The 19,469-nt window shown below is 35.1% G+C and overlaps 1 protein-coding gene across 3 annotated transcripts in view; it reads left to right on the forward strand.

The window, feature by feature from the left end:
- Positions 1 to 10,854, forward strand: part of LOC128237090 (protein mono-ADP-ribosyltransferase PARP4-like) — an 82,555-nt gene extending 71,701 nt beyond the window's left edge. For all 3 annotated transcript variants that reach the window (XM_052952296.1, XM_052952297.1, XM_052952299.1), the window contains 6 exons: positions 1,337 to 1,522; positions 1,799 to 1,984; positions 2,341 to 2,463; positions 2,610 to 2,722; positions 3,203 to 3,302; positions 5,841 to 10,854. In XM_052952296.1, coding sequence (XP_052808256.1) covers positions 1,337 to 1,522; positions 1,799 to 1,984; positions 2,341 to 2,463; positions 2,610 to 2,722; positions 3,203 to 3,302; positions 5,841 to 6,244 — 1,112 coding nt within the window. In that variant the 3' untranslated portion in view covers positions 6,245 to 10,854. The remainder of the gene's footprint in view (positions 1 to 1,336; positions 1,523 to 1,798; positions 1,985 to 2,340; positions 2,464 to 2,609; positions 2,723 to 3,202; positions 3,303 to 5,840) is intronic.
- Positions 10,855 to 19,469: the final 8,615 nt, after the last annotated feature.

A 19,469-nucleotide genomic window follows, 5' to 3' on the forward strand; every position in this document is an offset into this window, starting at 1 on the left:
ATGGAATCAGTCCAAACATGTGGTAGATCACAGGAGATACATTTTGCTGACTACGTAATGCAAATATTTTGGACATTGTTTGCCGTGTTATTTTGATCATGTCCGAAATAAACCTTACTTTTTTATAGGCTTTGTGTATATACAGACTAAATGGCAGGTTTCAATACACATTTCATTAATTGTTACATGAATTTATCTGCAATTATCAATGCTTATTTATTACGCCTAATGTCAGTCCCATCAACTGCAATCCAAACAAACTACTTGCGAATGTTTAACTTATTAACACATGTATTGAAATGTGTCATATGTGTCGGCTGCAAATCAAATGATACACTTTGTGATGTCAAAACACAAGCAGTGTAGAGATTAAAGGCGCGTGGCAATTTATATATTTAAATCAGTCAATCGTACACCGTATGATTCCATTTAACTCGAAGCTGGTTAACCAACTAACCATGTGTACCATGTGTGCGTCTAGATTGGTTAGAATATACCATGCGTGTTGTTTTCTGCGACATTGGTTAAGCATTTGACCATGTTTGCCATGCAACCCTACTGTCTTTTTAACATGTCAATGATTTCTGTGAAAATATGTTTTGTTTGCTTTGTAGCCAACTACAAAATAGATAACATAATTATAAAGTGTTGGACTTCATCCCTTCATCCTATTAAAGCAGGTGTATCACAAGGTTCAATTTTAGGTCATTTTTTCACTCCATGATTATAATTTTTTATACAGTATAACCCTTTTGAATTTTCATATATGTTTTTCATTAAAATATCATTATATTTGATCAGCTCCATTTATAGGACATAAGCATATATAACATAATTTAAAACACTTTTGAACGCACTTATCCTTATAGACAAACAAATAAGATACACTTAACTGCTTTCTACAGCAGCAGATGATCTTTTTAAACTTTTAGCTTCGAATTAAAGTCTTAAATATTTAATATGAAATATTTTTTGTCATGAAATAGATATTTAATATGAAATATTTTTTGTCATGAAATAGATATACTTAAACCAAGGATTTCTACACATGCTATATGGGGCAAAGAAACTTAATCTGTTTCAACTAAAATTCATATATTACCATGACAGATCTCATAATATAAGAATGTTGAGAAATACCTTTTTCATTGGCCATTTCAGTGAAGTTTATTGTGAAAAAGATTATCAATTATTATGTTTACAATTATAAACCAGATATTGTTTACACTTTATCATTGTTACATTTAAATTCAATTATAATCTTCATCATCTTTCCTTTCAAGACAAAAGAATGAATAAAAAGATATTGTCATAATGACATGCTGTACTGTTGAAGATTCAAGAGAGAAATCGGCTCAGCTGCTGTTGTTGGATGTAACGCCGTTGTCCCTGGGGGTTGAGGTGATGGGCGGGGTCATGCGTGTCATTATACCAAGAAATAGCACCATCCCGACTAAGAAGAATTTGATGTTCTACCCTCCTAATGACAGCAATGGGGAAGTTGTAGTGAATGTTTATGAAGGTTAGTGTTTGATTCTATATGGTCAATAATGATTGTTATCTAAACATTTTGCCGACTTTGTAACAATTTTTTATAACTACTAAAATAGCAAGAAATTAATAGGGAAGTATATATATTGAACAAACCAACCTTTCCCAGAAAATGACCTGACACGCTTTGCAATCTCCAAACTACACTGCACATTATAGTCATTAATTGTAGTCTATTTTAACTGGTCTTCAATTTGAATACTGTTAGTATTTAGATATTTATTATGGTGTTGTTCCTCACTTTCAGGAGAGCGCCCACATGTTGTGGACAACCACCATCTCGGCGTTGTAAAGCTTGCTGTTTCCACACCAAGAACGTCTGCACCAACTATAAATGTTACGTTTGACATAGATGCAAATGGAATTTTGCGTGTTACAGTTATGGATACAGTTTTGAACACCGTTAACAGTATCCAAATAGCAAATGAACAAGGTATTGTAAATAATTCATATACATTACTATGTGTACATAATATACTATTCCTATATGCTTCTTTCATATTAAGAGTTCCATGAATCACTTTTTCAAGACTCTGTGCTACATGGGTGTACTTAATCATATGTTTTTGATCCCAAAACATCAAATTACATGTCAGCCATGTGGTCATGATCTTTGTGAATGAACATTAGAGTCTTCTTTGTAAAAACTGATTTGGCTAATAATCATGCTCATCAACAGAAAGTATCATGCAGTATTCATCATTGTATGATTTCACAACAATTTCTTTTTTACACAATTTAAACAAGTACAACATTGTAAATTAAGTATGTACCGGTATGGTGTTTTAGGTCGACTGAGTCGAGAAGAGATTGAGAGGCAGGTGGGTGGATCGGAACAGTCAAAAGAACTTGATGATACAGTTTGGAAAGCAAACAAGACAAACATGACCTTACCATCACCATATAAAGGAGGTAATAAAATAATATTATTACCAATACAAAGAATTGCAAAAAGCCCCCAGCTCAGTTACTTTAATAGCAATGTAAAGTAATCATTGTTGTATGGATATTGTATCATTGTGTTTATTTACTAAACAGTCTTGTTTTTTGTTCTTCAGAAGAGGTTCACCTCGAGGAATATGGAATAGGAGTGTCTTTTAGTACATGTGTCTCGGGAAAGTCATCCTTGACTCTTGCAAATATCACACGATTGTTGCAATTACAAAACAAGGTTAGCCTGTAAAGCATTTCTACAGATGTTTGTGCTTTAAAACTAACTGCAACAAGCAGACATTGGTTTTGTAGCAGAAGGGACATATGTGGGAAATACTGTGTCAATATTTTATTATATGTGACTATAATTAGATTGGCTGCCCCCATGGTCTGGCAGTTTTAAAGGTCATTGTTACTTCAAGGTCATTTCCATACCTATACTCTGTTTGCTATATATAATCAAAATATACATGAATGATAGTATTGTTACTTACAAATCAATGTACACAAGCTTATAAACAGTTTGATAGTAATTTACATATTTTTGTAAGAACAATTTATAAAATTAAGCCCCTGGGAACACAAATTGATTACAATTTTGTTGTGGTTTTGAAAGTAACTGAGAATAGGCTTATATGTTGTTAGACATTTTTGTAACATAAGTAATGTTTTGTAATATTGTAGTTAAACTATTCTCCAATATGGTATTAATTTTCAGGAAGGATATTGGACTTTCACTCCAGAACTTGAGAAAATAATTGGAATTAACTTCTCTGTTTGTGAAAGGGTATTGAAAAATGCAGGACTTTCCTCACTTGGTAAGTTGCATAATAGTACATTCAGGTATGATTGTTACAATTGAAGGTAATTTTGCCAATGTAGCAGTTGAAAGTTCACTGTGTTGGATAATTTGCTAATGTTACTAGGTACTAGTATAGGTTCAATTGCCAATGTTACAATTAAATGTTAACTGTATGGTATAAGTTACCAACAATACTAGTATAGATCCAATTGCAAGCAATTGAAGGTTTACTCACTGTAGGATACAAGATACAAGAATCTTTATTTCAAGTCGGGTGTATGTTAACAAGAAACATTAGCTCATTGAGCTATATTTTCCGACACAAATAACAGACATACAAAACATATCAAATAAAAATAACAATGAGCTTGTGACCTGGAAATTAATAAATGGATCATTTGCCAATGTAACTAATTTACTGGTAGGTCCCATTGCCAATACAGCAATTCAGGTTTACTGTGTAGAATCACTTGCCAATTTAACTTTTTAAGTTTAGGGTCAATTGCCAATACAGCCATTAAGATTTACCGTGTAGAATCACTCGCCAATATAACTTTTTAAGTAAATGTTCAATTGCCAATACAGCAATTAAGGTTTACTGTGTAGAATCACTTGCCAATATAACTAGTAAAGGTCCAATTGCCAATACAGCAATTAAGGTTTACTGTGTAGAATCACTTGCCAATATAACTAGTAAAAGTCCAATTGCCAATACAGCAATTGAGGGTTACTGTGTAGAATCACTTGCCAATATAACTAGTAAAGGCCCAATTGCCAATTCAGCAATTAAGGGTTACTGTGTAGAATCACTTGCCAATATAACTAGTAAAGGTCCAATTGCCAATTCAGCAATTAAGGTTTACTGTGTAGAATGACTTGCCAATCTAACAAGTAAAGGTCCAATTGCCAATTCAGCAATTAAAGTTTACTGTGTACTATCACTTGCCAATATAACTAGTTAAGGTCCAATTGCCAATTCATCAATTAAAGTTTACTGTGTAGAATGACTTGCCAATCTAACAAGTAAAGGTCCAATTGCCAATACAGCAGTTAAGGTTTATGTGAAGATTGTAGAAACACTTGCCAATGTCACTAGTAAAGGTCCAGTTGCCAATGTTACTACCTAGTAAAAATGTTTACTGCATCTGATCAGTTGCCAATTTAACAAGTATACATGTAGGTCCTATTGCCGAAGGTTCAATTGATGAAGTCATTCTTAGCTTGTCTTTTTAAAGAATAAGGAGGCTAAACTTCTTGCGTCTGAATCAGTGTCTGTATTGGCATCTGATTAAAGTTTTTGGGCAAGTTGGTATTTTCACTTATAACCCTAATACCCTTCATTCAATTTACTTAATACTTCACACAGTTAATACGATCACACAATGAGTATACACAACTCCATATCAATCCTAAATACAATTTATAACCTTTGAATATTTTTTTCTCACTTTTTTGGCTTTTGACAGGCACATTTTTATGGTTTTAACCAGTTTTTCACAAAGTGAATCCTGGTTATTAGAATGATGTACGTCTTTGTTTGAGTGGGCCAGCAGCGTCAAACTCAACTATGGTATGAAATATTTAATTTTGTTAGAATTGACATAAAGTGACCAAACTTGGTATGTAGGAAGAATTCATGGAGAACCTTCATGGAAAACGTTTGGGTCCGCTAGGGTCAAAGTGAATCCCACTGTTACTTAAATTAGGAAAATGGTTGATACTGATTAACTTTAGTCAGGGTTGACATATAGTGACCAAACTTGATATATAGGAAGAGTTTATAGAGACCTTTCATAGGATTGTGTTTGGGGCTCGAGAGTCATGGTCAAGGGAAAGGTCACCATTCTAAAAATAGAAAAATGGTCAGTACTGCATATCTTTAGTTATGTGTCCAATAAAGAGTTTATGGAAACCTTTCATGGGATCGGGTTTTGGGCCCATAGGATCAACATCACTGTAACTAAAACTGGAAAAGCGTTTGATACTGAATAACTTTAGTTAGGGTTGTCACATTGCACTCAGCTTGATTTACAGAAAAAGTAGATGGAGGACTTCCATGGATTGCATTTGGGGCCCCTAAAATGAAGGTCAAGGTCACTGTCTTTAAAAATAGAAGAAAAACAACAACAGTTGAAACTGAATCTCACAACAAAGTCTGTAGATCTTCTGTCAATCATTGAATACCTGGTCGCAATGCTGAGTTTCTTGATTACTTTTTAACTTGACTTTTTTATTCCTTTTGACAGGGAAATAATACAGCATTATCGTATGTATTTCTAAGACAAAGCAGCTTATAGTCGAGCGCGCTGTCCTACAACAGCTCTGATTTTGTCAATGCTGTCATATAATCATTATTTTGAAAAATGTCACATGTTCTTTTTATTGAAATAATTATACCATTATATATCATACAGTAGTAGTTTCAGACAGCATGTCAAACAGAGAACGAACTTTGTAAGATAAAAAAATGTTTTTTCATTTGTTAAATCTGATTATTATATACATGTGTAGTATATAATAGGTGAAACTTTATTTTTGTTTGTATGCTTTTTAGGTTCCAAAGTCGGTGAGGAGATAAAGAGTCTGTTGTTGACGGTTATGGTCGGGCTGTGTGTACTCCAACTTCTCATCCCAGAGTTCTTTCCCAGCTCTTTCTCCAGGGAACTCCAACAAGCCTTACACGAGAAGTTGAAAACACGCCTCAGTGAGCTCGTCCACACAAATCAGATCACCAATGAGCAAGCTGGTGAGCTAGCACAAAGCCTGGAGCACTCTTTGGCGTATGGTAATGAAGTCTACGAGAAATATCCAATGGTTTGTTCCATTTTGGAGCTTGGAACCTCATGGGGAGCTATTGGGGGGAAATTTCTTGGATTGTATAAGGAGGACATGCCAAAAAGCATTACACAATCAACCATAAAGGAACAAACAACGTCAAGACATGAAACATTTGTTTAAAGTGGATGGCAATATCACACTGGTGGTGGTTGTTGTTCACTACATATGCCTTGATGTGTATAAATGTTCACAGAAAACACTCCTTGGATGCAAATGATTTTGATTTCAGATATCATTTCTTTGTAAAAAGAGGGAATAATATAGACTAGTTTGTTATGAATAATTGTATAGTGTACCACTTTGTCTACAACAACATGAACATGCATATTTATTGCTGATCACATCATATCATTAGAATCTGCAGAAAGAGTTTTTCCATATCAACCTGTTCGTGCAATTGTTAATATGGCAAATGAATGTGATATACATGAATTTTTTTTAGTGTTTGTATGTTAAGTTTTACACTCTGAAATACTGTATACTTTTTTATGTGCAATTTCCGGTAAATGTGATACTTTTGTCTGTTTATGATTGTTATCTGTGTGTATACCTTGGTTTTGTAGCTTAACACAAACCATTTATTGAATGTTTGTTGACACATCCTGTTTATTGTATTTTTATATAAATGCAGTGTAATTGTTTTGCATACAATTCCAGGGGATTTGTTAAAAAAAGCTGAAAATTCAGCGGTATTTTTTATCAGGTCTAAGTAGGCGAAATATCAAAATAATTTTAGATGCAAGTGTGAAAAAATGTATTCACATATATATTTATTACTATGATTTTTTTTACCTTTTTGATCATACAAAAGTATTTTATAAATCATCATATTTTTATGATACACTGTCATATCACATGCAGAACAAAATATGTCACAGGAAAAATATGTTTTCCTCCAAAGTATATTAGAAAAATTCTGCTTATTATCAGCAATGATGACTTCCAGACAAAAAGAGAATGGAATAAATATTATTTATTTCTTCCATTTCCCAAATAGTAATATTTGTTTGCATTTGATCATTATAACAAATAACTTTCTTGTAAAAGTCATTCGTCATTTGAAAAATATATATTTATTGTTATTCATGAAGTTTTCTCCCTTGTGAAATTGTTTTTTTACATTCAGTTCTCTCACATACTGTGGTTTCAATTAGTCATTATTGCCTTTAGTAAAATTTCTCTAAAAAGAAATACTACTACATCAATGAATTGATTTCTTTATTATATTAACGTGAACATTACTACACATGTCATCTACGTATCTAAAGACTGTTTTGAGTTATTCTAATATATACGTATTAGTATAATTACATTTGACATGTCACGTCATAAATGAAAAGCGTGGAAAAAGAATACAATATATTGTGTTATTTCATGTATTTCAGTGGTATTAATAGTCATGTTTGTGTTTATGGATGTTTCTGAATAGAAAAGAGGATATCACATACTAAGTGGTCATTAAACTGAAAATGATTTAATTTGTTTATGAAATGGATAAAAACTTGCCAAGTCTTGTTTTTAGAAAACTTGTTTAATACATTCTGTATGAAATGACCACTCATGTTATAATTATCTTCTATTATAATTATGGTACAACTCACATTTATTGCTCCTGAATGAATGTTTTTTCAGGTGTTTTTTTATATAACATTTACCGTTCTTTTTTGTACTGGATAATATCTTTGATATTTTTTTAGATTTACGTGTGATTTACATTGGTTGCAGTATCATCGAGAGGTTGTGGTTTTCTATTCATCATTATGTAAATACACTCTGACCAAAACTAATACGTTTGGCGATTAATACAGTTAAAAAGAATGATTAGGCAGTGAAGAAAAACTCGAAAACTCATTATTACCGCCAGATATCTAGTGGCTATATACACATGTAGGAGTGGCCATATACACTTATCGGAGTGGCTATATACGTAAGTAGGAGCGGCTATATACATACTTTTTTAAGTTGGGATGGCTAATATGTATAAGCAGCTATATACACATGTAGGAGTTGCCATATACACTTATCGGAGTGGCTATATACGTAAGTATGAGTGGCTATATACTAGTACATACTTTTTAGCTCACCTATCACTTTGTGACAAGGTGAGCTTTTGTGATCGCCTTTTGTCGTCCATCGTGCGTCGTGCGTCGTCTGTCAACAATTTACTTAAAAGACATCTCCTTCTTAACCGCTGGGCCAATATTAATAAAACTTCATAGGGATGTTCCTTGGGTGGTCTTCTATCAAATTTGTTCAAAGAATTCAATTCCATGCAGAACTCTGGTTAAAGGAAAAACTTTAAAAATCTTCTTCTCCTAAACCACAAGGCTTAGGCCGTTATATATGGTAGGTAGGATCACCAAATGGTCCTCTACCTAGACTGTTCAAATTATGGCCCTTGGGTCAAAATTTGCCCCGCCCCGGGGGGGGGGGGGTCATGGGTTTTCTCTATATGTTTATAGTGAAAACTTAAAAAATCTTCTCCTCTGAACTTACTTGGCCTAGAGCTTAGATATTTAGCATGATTCATCGTCTAGTGGACCTCTACAAAGATTGTTCAAATTATGGCCCTGGGGTCAAAATTGGCCCCGCCCCGGGGGGTCATGGGTATTCTCTATATGTTTATAGTTAAAATTTCAAAAATCATCTCCTCTGAACTTACTTGGACTAGAGCTTAGATATTTGGCATGATTCATCGTCTAGTGGACCTCTACAAAGATTGTTCAAATTATGGCCTTGGGGTCAAAATTGGCCCCGCCCCGCCCCGGGGGGTTAGGGTATTCTCTATATGTTTATAGTTAAAACTTCAAAAATCTTCTCCTTTGAACTTACTTGGACTAGAGCTTAGATATTTGGCATGATTCATCGTCTAGTGGACCTCTACAAAGATTGTTCAAATTATGGCCTTGGGGTCAAAATTGGCCCCGCCCCCTTGGGGGGTCATGGGTTTTCTCTATATGTTTATAGTGAAAACTTCAAAAATCATCTCCTCTTAACTTACTTGGACTAGAGCTTAGATATTTGGCATGATTCATCGTCTAGTGGACCTCTACAAAGATTGTTCAAATTATGGCCCTGGGGTCAAAATTGGCCCCGCCCCTGGGGGGTCATGGGTTTTCTCTTATGTGTTTATGGTAAAAAAAATTAAAAATCTCCTCTGAACTTACGTTGCTTAGAGCTTAGATATTTGACATGATTCATCGTCTAGTGGACCTCTACAAAGATTGTTCAAATTATGGCCTTGGGGTCAAAATTGGCCCCGCCCCGCCCCGGGGGGTTAGGGTATTCTCTATATGTTTATAGTTAAAACTTCAAAAATCTTCTCCTTTGAACTTACTTGGACTAGAGCTTAGATATTTGGCATGATTCATCGTCTAGTGGACCTCTACAAAGATTGTTCAAATTATGGCCTTGGGGTCAAAATTGGCCCCGCCCCCTTGGGGGGTCATGGGTTTTCTCTATATGTTTATAGTGAAAACTTCAAAAATCATCTCTTCTTAACTTACGTGGCTTAGAGCTTAGATATTTGGCATGATTCATCGTCTAGTGAACCTCTACAAAGTTTGTTCAAATTATGGCCCTGGGGTCAAAATTGGCCACACCCCGGGGCTGATGGGTTTTTTCTATATGTGTTATAGTGAAAACTTAAAAAATCTTCTCCGAACTCACAAAGACAAGTAACGTCTTAATTTAAACTGGATAACATATTTAGTACACATACCAATTTTCAATATGGGCCACATACAACAATTAATAACAAATATACATATATAGATACACACGTAAAATCAAGTAGTGACAAGAGCTTAGCTATTTGGCATGATATATCATCTAGTTGACTTGTACCAATATTGTTCAATCTTTGGCCCTGGGGTCAAAAAAATGGCCCCACCCGGGCGGTCATGGGTTTCCTTATATATGTATATGATGAAAACTTAAAAAATCTTCTTCTCCGAAACCAAAAGGCAAAGGCCTTAGATATTTGGTATGAAGCATCGTTTATCGGACCACTATTAAGATTGTTCAAACTTTAGCCCTGGGGTCAAAATTGGCCACGCCCCGTGTTCATAGGCTTAGGTTTTCAATATTTGTATATTATGGAAGAATGTGCAATATATGACAGGTGAGCGATTCAGGGCCATTTGGCCCTCTTGTTTAAGTAGGGATGGCTAATATGTATAAGCGGCTATATACACATGTAGGAGTATGTTGCCTGTACCTTAAAACATGTACGTGACTTCACTTCAATGTTGATTAGCATGGGCTGTTGTCCACTTGTCATTTCTATCACATTTCTCTTGGTCCTAAAGTAGTTTTTTGACCCTCTCCTTAATGAATATTTTATGAAAAAAAAGTGCCATGTGCACATGTAGCTCAAACAGTTTTGCACCTACATGCACGAAATTTATCTACATGTATGCTATTTTTTACATTTCACTTGTTAATCCACACTGATGATCGTGACATTTAACGATTCCTGAGTCAAGGCGGCATCTGGGGGTATACATCACATCACTCTAGCTCTAGTTTCTACAAATATTATTACACTATTTATAACTATTGATATAATGTCATATTATTATTATTATTAGAATTTTTATTAATTAACTAAATCCTTTGTCAGGTTGTTACATTTAATGCATTGTTGTACAGTTGGAAAAATACCTCATATAGCTAATGATTTTTTGTAATCCAATAGCTAAGAATAGAAATAAAAGTAGTCATTTGAAAACAAATGTGTTTTTGTCCCTACCATCTGTGAGTAGGATTGGTCCCAGCTACTATTTATGCCCCCACAAAGTGGCGGCATATAGGGTTGCCCTTGTCCGTACGTCTGTCTGTCTGTCTGTACGTACGTACGTCCCGAAGATTGTTTCCGATCTAATTCTTGAAAACTGTTTGTCCAATCCTCACCAAACTTTAAACACATGTTTGTGACCATAATATCTTGATCAAGTTCGATAGTCATGGAAATCGCTTTAGTCATTTAGGAGTTACAGCCCTATTTTGCCAAAAATACTTCAAAAATATATGTTTCCAATCTAATTCTTGAAAAGTATGTGTCCAATCCTCACCAAACTTTACATACATGATTGTGACCATAATATCTTGATCAAGTTCGATAGCCATGGAAATCGCTTTTGTCATTTAGGAGTTACGGCCCTTTATTTGCAAAAAAAGACTTGAGATTATCCTGAATAATCATTATGGCTTATTTTCTGTGACAAAAAATCGAAGTGGGGGCATCCGTGTCCTATGGACACATTTCTAGTTTCAAACTGAGGCTGTGTTTGTCTCATTATGTTTCATAAATGGGTTTTATTTTTATAACCATCTCTGATATATACTGCAAATCATGTATATATGCATTTGATCGTTGACAAATCGAAAAACCAACTTTAATTAATAGTTATATGAAACAAATAGAACCCTTTTTATGCCCCCACAAAGTGGCGGCATATAGGGTTGCCCTTGTCCGTACGTACGTCTGTCTGTCTGTACGTACGTACGTCCCGAAGATTGTTTCCGATCTAATTCTTGAAAACCGTTTGTCCAATCCTCACCAAACTTTAAACACATGTTTGTGACCATAATATCTTGATCAAGTTCGATAGTCATGGAAATCGCTTTAGTCATTTAGGAGTTACGGCCCTTTTTTGCCAAAAATACTTCAAAAATATATGTTTCCAATCTAATTCTTGAAAAGTATGTGTCCAATCCTCACCAAACTTTACATACATGATTGTGACCATAATATCTTGATCAAGTTCGATAGCCATGGAAATCGCTTTTGTCATTTAGAAGTTACGGCCCTTTATTTGCAAAAAAAGACTTGAAAAATACGTCCCGAAGATTGTTTCCGATCTAATTCTTGAAAACTGTTTGTCCAATCCTCACCAAACTTTTAACACATGTTTGTGACCATAATACCTTGATCAAGTTCGATAGCCATGGAAATCGCTTTAATCATTTAGGAGTTAGGGCCCTTTATTTCCCAACAATACTTAAAAAATATCTTATCCGATCTAATTTTTGAAAAGGATTTGCCCTTGTTAACTCTGGATCATTTAAGTTAATTGCTTAAGTGTAGCAAATTAAAATAAAATGGCAGGAACTCAGTTGCACCTTCCGATAATTATACCCCCACAAACAAAGTTTGAGGGGGTATATAGGAGTGAGCTTGTCGGTCGGTCGGTTGGGGCTGGTGGGGCCAAGGTCAAGGTCACTGTTACTAAAAATAGAAAAACGGTTTCCGGACGATATCTCATGAAAGGCTTGACAGATTTGAACAATTTTTGGTACACAGGTGTAACATCAGAAGATACAGGTCAAGTTCGATATTAGGGCTGGTGGGGCCAAGGTCAAGGTTACTGTTACTAAAAATAGAAAAACGGTTTCCGGACGATAACTCATGAAAGGCTAGACAGATTTAAACAATTTTTGGTACACAGTTGCACCTTCAGAAGATACAGGTCAAGTTCGATATTGGGGCTGGTGGGGCAAAGGTCAAGGTCATTGTTACAAAAAATAGAAAAACAGTTTCCGGAGGATAACTCATGAAAGGCGTGACAGATTTGAACAATTTTTGGTACACAGGTGTAACATCAGAAGATACAGGTCAAGTTCGATATTGGGGCTGGTGGGGCCAAGGTCAAGGTCACTGTTACTAAAAATAGAAAAACGGTTTCCGGACGATAACTCATGAAAGGCTAGACAGATTTGAACAATTTTGGTACACAGGTGGAACATCAGAAGATACAGTTTGGTACACAGGTGTAACATCAGAAGATATAGGTCAAGTTCGATATTGGGGTTGGTGGGGCCAAGGTCAAGGTCACTGTTACTAAAAATAGAAAAAACGGTTTCCGGACGATAACTCATGAAAGGCTTGACGGATTTGAACAATTTTTGGTACACAGGTGTAACATCAGAAGATACAGGTCAAGTTCGATATTGGGGCTGGTGGGGCCAAAGTTAAGGTCACTGTTACTACAAATAGAAAAACGGTTTCCGGACGATAAATCATGAAAGGCTTGACAGATTTGAACAATTTTTGGTACACAGGTGTAACATCAGAAAATACAGGTCAAGTTCGATATTGGGGCTGGTGGGGCCAAGGTCAAGGTCACTGTTACTAAAAATAGAAAAACGGTTTCCGGACGATAACTCATGAAAGGCTAGACAGATTTGAACAATTTTTGATACACAGGTGTAACATCAGAAGATACAGGTCAAGTTCGATATTGGGGCTGGTGGGGCCAAGGTCAAGGTCACTGTTACTAAAAATAGAAAAACGGTTTCCGGACGATAACTCATGAAAGGATAGTTTTTCTTGTCAGCAGTGTAACTTCTAAATTACTCAACAGATTTAAATAAAACCATACATGCATGATAAAAGAAGATGCAGTGTGCAATAACCTTGGAGTTATGGCCTCTTTTCAAAGGAATGGCTTGCCATTCCTGTGTCCAGTCGGCATTTGGGGGTATTTGTCACTCCTGTGACAGCTCTAGTTATTTATGAAATTTTATGCAAACATAAAATTATTTATGGAATTGTTCAAACATTAATTTAGTGGTATTTAACCATGTCAGCATCCTGCATAAATTATTGCCTCAGCCAATCACCTTTGAGTTTTATCTCATGTAGCTCTGAACAGCCAATCGCGATACGTTGTATCCATTACTGATATATTTTTAGCGTGGTCGAAAGCCTCGGCATTTTATTTTAGTTTTCATATAATACATGAAACGTTTGTACCTTTCACGGTTATTTACTTATGTCATTTATAGCTGTTTGCTATACTTTACGGTTTGGACTAAACATGTAAGGGTGGCGACCCTGTTTTATAGCGAAGTTTTGTGTGGAAAAGGCAACAAACCAAATCGGCTGTTTACGGGATCACGTGACTTAAGATGGCTGCGCCCAGTGTCGCAATTTAGATACTACATCTACAAGTCTTCAAGAATTCTTCTGTCATTATTGTGATTTGATACCCAATACGGACTTATATGGGCCTCCTTACGTGCTATGCTTGGAGTTTTCCTGGTGCTTAGTTCAAACAATGGATAATATGAACACGGTGTATGATTTCAGCCCTTATTATTCTCGTGCTGGTCATTAACCCATGTTAACCAAGAATACGTTGCTCAGCATATTTCTGATTTGGACTTATTGTTTGACATTGGACTATCACATGCGCGTGTCTCCAGTCATTCTACAAAAAGGATTCAGGACCCGTTCAGTTGATGCATTCTACCATTTCGCTTTGGACGATTGCCCACTTTCCGTCACATGCTCTCTTCGCTTCGCCAGCATCCCCATGCTGCTGTGGTCGCTGCCCTGGGTCCATTCGCTTTTACTTGAAAAGATATGTAGTTTTGTCCATATTCTAGCACGTTCTGTGCTTCTAATATGGGTGGCGGCAGAGGATTCTCCTTGTGGCGGTTTTTCCACCCAGATATGTTTTTCGGGAAATGTTATTATACACATGCTATTGACACTTATGTTTTATTTTACGATATTTCGTAAAAACACTTTTATGGCATTAATAATGCCCTATTTTCATTCAAAGCTTGTGTTACGTTTTCCCTTCATCCATACGAGTTCGACCCGGCCTGTCACATAGTACCTTGACGTTGAACAATACATAAATACGTTATCAACTTTCGATGACGTCACGTCCGGCGTAAGTAAACAAGTCTGGACAACGTCTTGAATTTTATTAATTAAATTCATATATTACGTTACAGTGTTAAAACAGACTGAAAAATGTAAAAAAAATAAAATGCACGTGTATTTTCTAATGTATTGATACATTTTTTTTTTCGCGATATTCCGTGAAACATGGAATTAACGGTGACTGAAAGTGTTCCGGAAACCGGCGTCGCACTTATGGAGAAACGGCAATATCAGTTAAATGAACAGAAAGCGCTGAAGAAAAAGTACAGCGCATGTGATAGAAACACTGTTACTGTAGAAGACACTGGAGGAGGGACTATGTTCCGGTTCAACACAGGAACCTACGAAGTGTTTAAGGCTGCCGCTGAACAATTCTACAGCTCGGGAGAAATGCAAGGCCAGAGTTTGAAGTGCATGTTCATGACAAAAAGCAGCGGCTTGTCGAGACTAAATTTAAGGTCAACAATTGTAAGGGACATTATACCTTAAATATGTATCACACGGCCTGTTCATGTCTTGTAAACGGAAAAAAAATCGAATGGTTCCACGAAGATCATCTGCCGGAAATAGTATCTTCTATCGAAAATAATTGAGCAGAAAGGGGCGTTACGGTGCAAGATATGAATTTGTCGTTAAAAGAGTTGCTGCACCCATCGAACCTTGTCATTCAGCCTAAAGAAGAATCAGTGACTTTAATTGACTGCGACAGTGAAGTTCAATTAAGAATACATACCGATACAGAATGCCGCGTAGAAAATTCACAGACAACAAGTACAAACGAAGTCGATGCCATAGATTTCCAACATCCCATCTCGGAAACCATTGCTTTACTCAAAGGTCTACAAGAATCTGTCAGTCGATTAGAAACTAATCTGGAATATCATATTACCCAGACAGAAGAGGGTTTTGCTTAACTACGGGATGAAATGTTCAGCGTCAAAAGACAAAATAAAACAAACTCTGATTTTACTGACCGTCACCTTGAAGGTGTGAAATCGAGTACTATACAGCTGAAGTCGTCTTGTATGTTGATAAGCTTAATACGGCGAAAGCTACAGGATTAGATGGAATAGGGCCTAATATCCTAAAACAATGTGGTGATTGTATTGTTATACCACTAACGTCCATCATAAATAATAGCATACGGCTAGGAATATTCCCAGACTCATTAAAATAGGCTAAGGTTTTGCCTATATATAAATATTCTGATCGCAATGATCCAAATAACTATAGACCAATTTCTATCCTTCCAACACTGTCAAAGGTGTTTGAACTGCACTTGGCAGATGAAATCAAAACATTTTTTTTTTTAAAAAACGAATGTCATACATGAATTTCAATCTGGGTTTCGAGAAAAAACATTCTTGTCATACAGCGTTGATAAGAATAATTGATGATTGGATTGATGGAATTGACAATGGAAACTATGTAAGTGCTCTCTTTCTTGATTTACGAAAGGCGTTCGATCTAGTAGATCACCAAATACTTTTACATAAATTGAAATTATACAATTTCAGTGATAATTCCGTCCAACTGATAACTTCATATTTGAAAGATAGACACCAAATTGTAAAGTTTGGGGATTTCCAATTTTCACGAAGATATATAAGGTCTGGAGTTCCTCAAGGATCCATTCTTGGTCCTATTCTTTTTCTTATATATATTAACGACATAACCTTTGAAATTGAAAATTCCTTGATTGACTTATATGCTGATGATACTACACTACATGCAAAAAGTTCAAATACGCAGGAAATTGAACGTACGTTGCAAATAAATTTAGATATGGTATCGGATTGGTGCAAAGTAAACAACATGGCAGTACATCCACAAAAAACTAATTGTATATTGCTGGGTTCAAATGCAGAGTTAAGAAATGCATGTGCACTCAATTAATTCGTAGACAAAGTACTAATTGAAAATGTAACTTGCTTAAAATTATTATTGATTCATCATTGTCGTGGAATCTGCAAGTTGAATTTGTCTGCAAGAAAGTAACTGCAAAGATAGCCCTTTTAAAAAGACTCAATTATTTTTTAACGGATCAAATGAGACAATTGTTTTATAAATCGTATATACTTCCTATGTTTGACTATTGTTGTAGCGTTTGGGGGAAAAGTAAGCAAACGCATATGAGACGAATCACCATGCTTCAAAAAAGAGCTGCAAAAATTATTCTCTTTAAGCCTATTAGAACGCCATCGCATGAATTATTTAAAAAAATATAGAATGGCTTCAATTTGAATACCGTTGCAGATATCAAACGGATGTTATGGTATTTAAATCTATTAATAATCTTACACCGAGTTACATAAGAGACATTATTAAGATATCTAGCAACACAAGATATGGATTACGATCTTCCACGCGACAAGACATTGCTCACTTTCGACATAAAACACAATACAAGAAACACTCGTTTGCATGCTACAGTGGGAAAGTTTGGATTTTTTTTACCAGAAGATATACGTAAGTCTAACACGGAAAAGACATTTGAAACCCGCTGCAAGAAGTTCAATTTACATCATCAATCGCAAAATCCGTTGTAAAAATTGTATGCATACCACAGGTATAGTTTATACGTATGCATATGTTGAGTAAGTTGTTAAATAAATGTGTGACTGTCCTACTGACTCAATTAAACAATTTTGATGAGTTTTCTTGTTAACATTTAGGAACAAATTGATGTATTATTAAGCATTGATGTGTTAAATGAATGTGTTATATTCATGTTTTATGTTTTCGTATTATATTTTAATACGTACCTTTCTGAAATCCCATTCTAAGCATTTTTACATGTCAAAACGATCATTAATTCTAGTTATAGGCCATGATGAAAAAATGTAATAATTAAGGAATGAATTGCGGGGTTGATGTCATTATCGGGGTATGAACGCAATTGGGTTGGTCAATGTGTGTGGAGTCCGAAGGACTCCACGCGTACTTTGACCAACCCAATTGCGTTCATATCCCCGATAATGACATCAACCCCGCAATTCATTCCTTATATTTACACCATTAGTTCATTATTTCATTCAAGAATTGTTAAAAATATACTTTATTTCATATAAGAAAACCTTTCAGTAATCCGTTCTTACCCATTCTGTAAATAGACCGACCCGACTATAACCGGAAACATTTTTTTCAAATGACGTCACAATAACGCGGGAAAAGATCAAACACTTGAAATCACTTTAAAACGTAAAATTGAAACACTTCTGGTACCAATATATTTAAAATAAAATAAACTAACACTTTTAAAAATGTTGATCTATATTTTACGGGACCTGCAGACACAATACAAACAATAACAAGATCAATAGCTTTCATGTATATTGTTATGCAATGAATTACGATCCGAACATATCCGAAGATGTTGCGTTCATCGATTGATGAACGCAATTGCCGAAAGGCAGTTCATTTAAGGAATGGAAGTTGAGGTGTAAATATTGCTTTTTAAACAATATGTATTTTTGCGGTACTGTTCAAAATGTGTTTTCTCATTTGTGTTTTGAGTATTATTTGCATCACATCTTGTGTGTGTGTGTGTGTGTGTGTGTGTGTGCGTGCGTGCGTGCGTGCGTGCGTGCGTGTGTGTGTGTGTGTTCTTTCAGAAGGCCGCACTGTAAATAAGACGTGTGTTATGTTTTTCGTAATATGATGCCTGTGTCTTAATGTGTTACCTTCTTTAAATAAAGTTATTATTATTATTATTATTATTATTATTATTATTATTATTATTATTATTATTATTATTATTATTATTATTATTATTGTACAAGACGGATTTTGATACAATACAGCAAGGACGCAGCTGAAGAGGTTCAAGTGGTAATATAGGAGATATGTGGCAAATGTTCATACACGTTATATATATTATATTATAAATATGTTCCGATATATGTGTGAGTAATCGCCTTCTTTGAGTATATACTGCCTATTTCTATAATCTCATCATTGCGGTTACACTCTAGACTGGTCACTTATATATGTTTCTTACCGTTAACTGTCAGGTATGCGCGTGAATATGTAGCTATTTTTAAGCACAGTGCTTTCATTTGACAAATGGGAAATAACCACTGCCTCTCACCAGCGACCAGTATAATTGAAAAGGGCAGCGTATTGCTTGTTGTTTTTGGTTACAGCCGACTGGCTACTAATTATTGATAAAAACTTATACTATTTTGTATCGGTGTTTTATCTGTTCACGGACACCCAAACGATTTCTTTACAATGTTGTTTAAGTTAAGTTGAAAGAAACGTGACACTGAAACGTATTCACTTTTCTTAAAATGTAAGAAGTTATCCATAGACACTCGTCCATTTTTAGTCGAACATGTTGTCGTTACATGTACACATTAAAAAGTGAAGCGATATGAATACATATATACATGTAGGTATGTTTTGACATTGCAACATGTCTTGTTTTGACAAATAATATTACTTGTTCATAAAGCTGAAAAGACTTGTCTTGAAATACTTGCAAGTTATAGAAGTTATTCTTCTTCGCATTTATGATTGTGTTGTGTGTTTTCCATCTACAAGAACATATGTCAAAGGCTTGTCCTTCATGCATTACAGCAATGGGAGTGTTGTCGTCGTCATGAATAAAAATGTTAAATAATGTTGAAAAACAATTAAAGACTGCTATAATTAAAAATGAAT

The sequence above is a fragment of the Mya arenaria genome, chromosome 6, assembly GCF_026914265.1.
Source record: "Mya arenaria isolate MELC-2E11 chromosome 6, ASM2691426v1".
Classification (NCBI taxonomy): Eukaryota; Metazoa; Mollusca; class Bivalvia; order Myida; family Myidae; genus Mya; species Mya arenaria.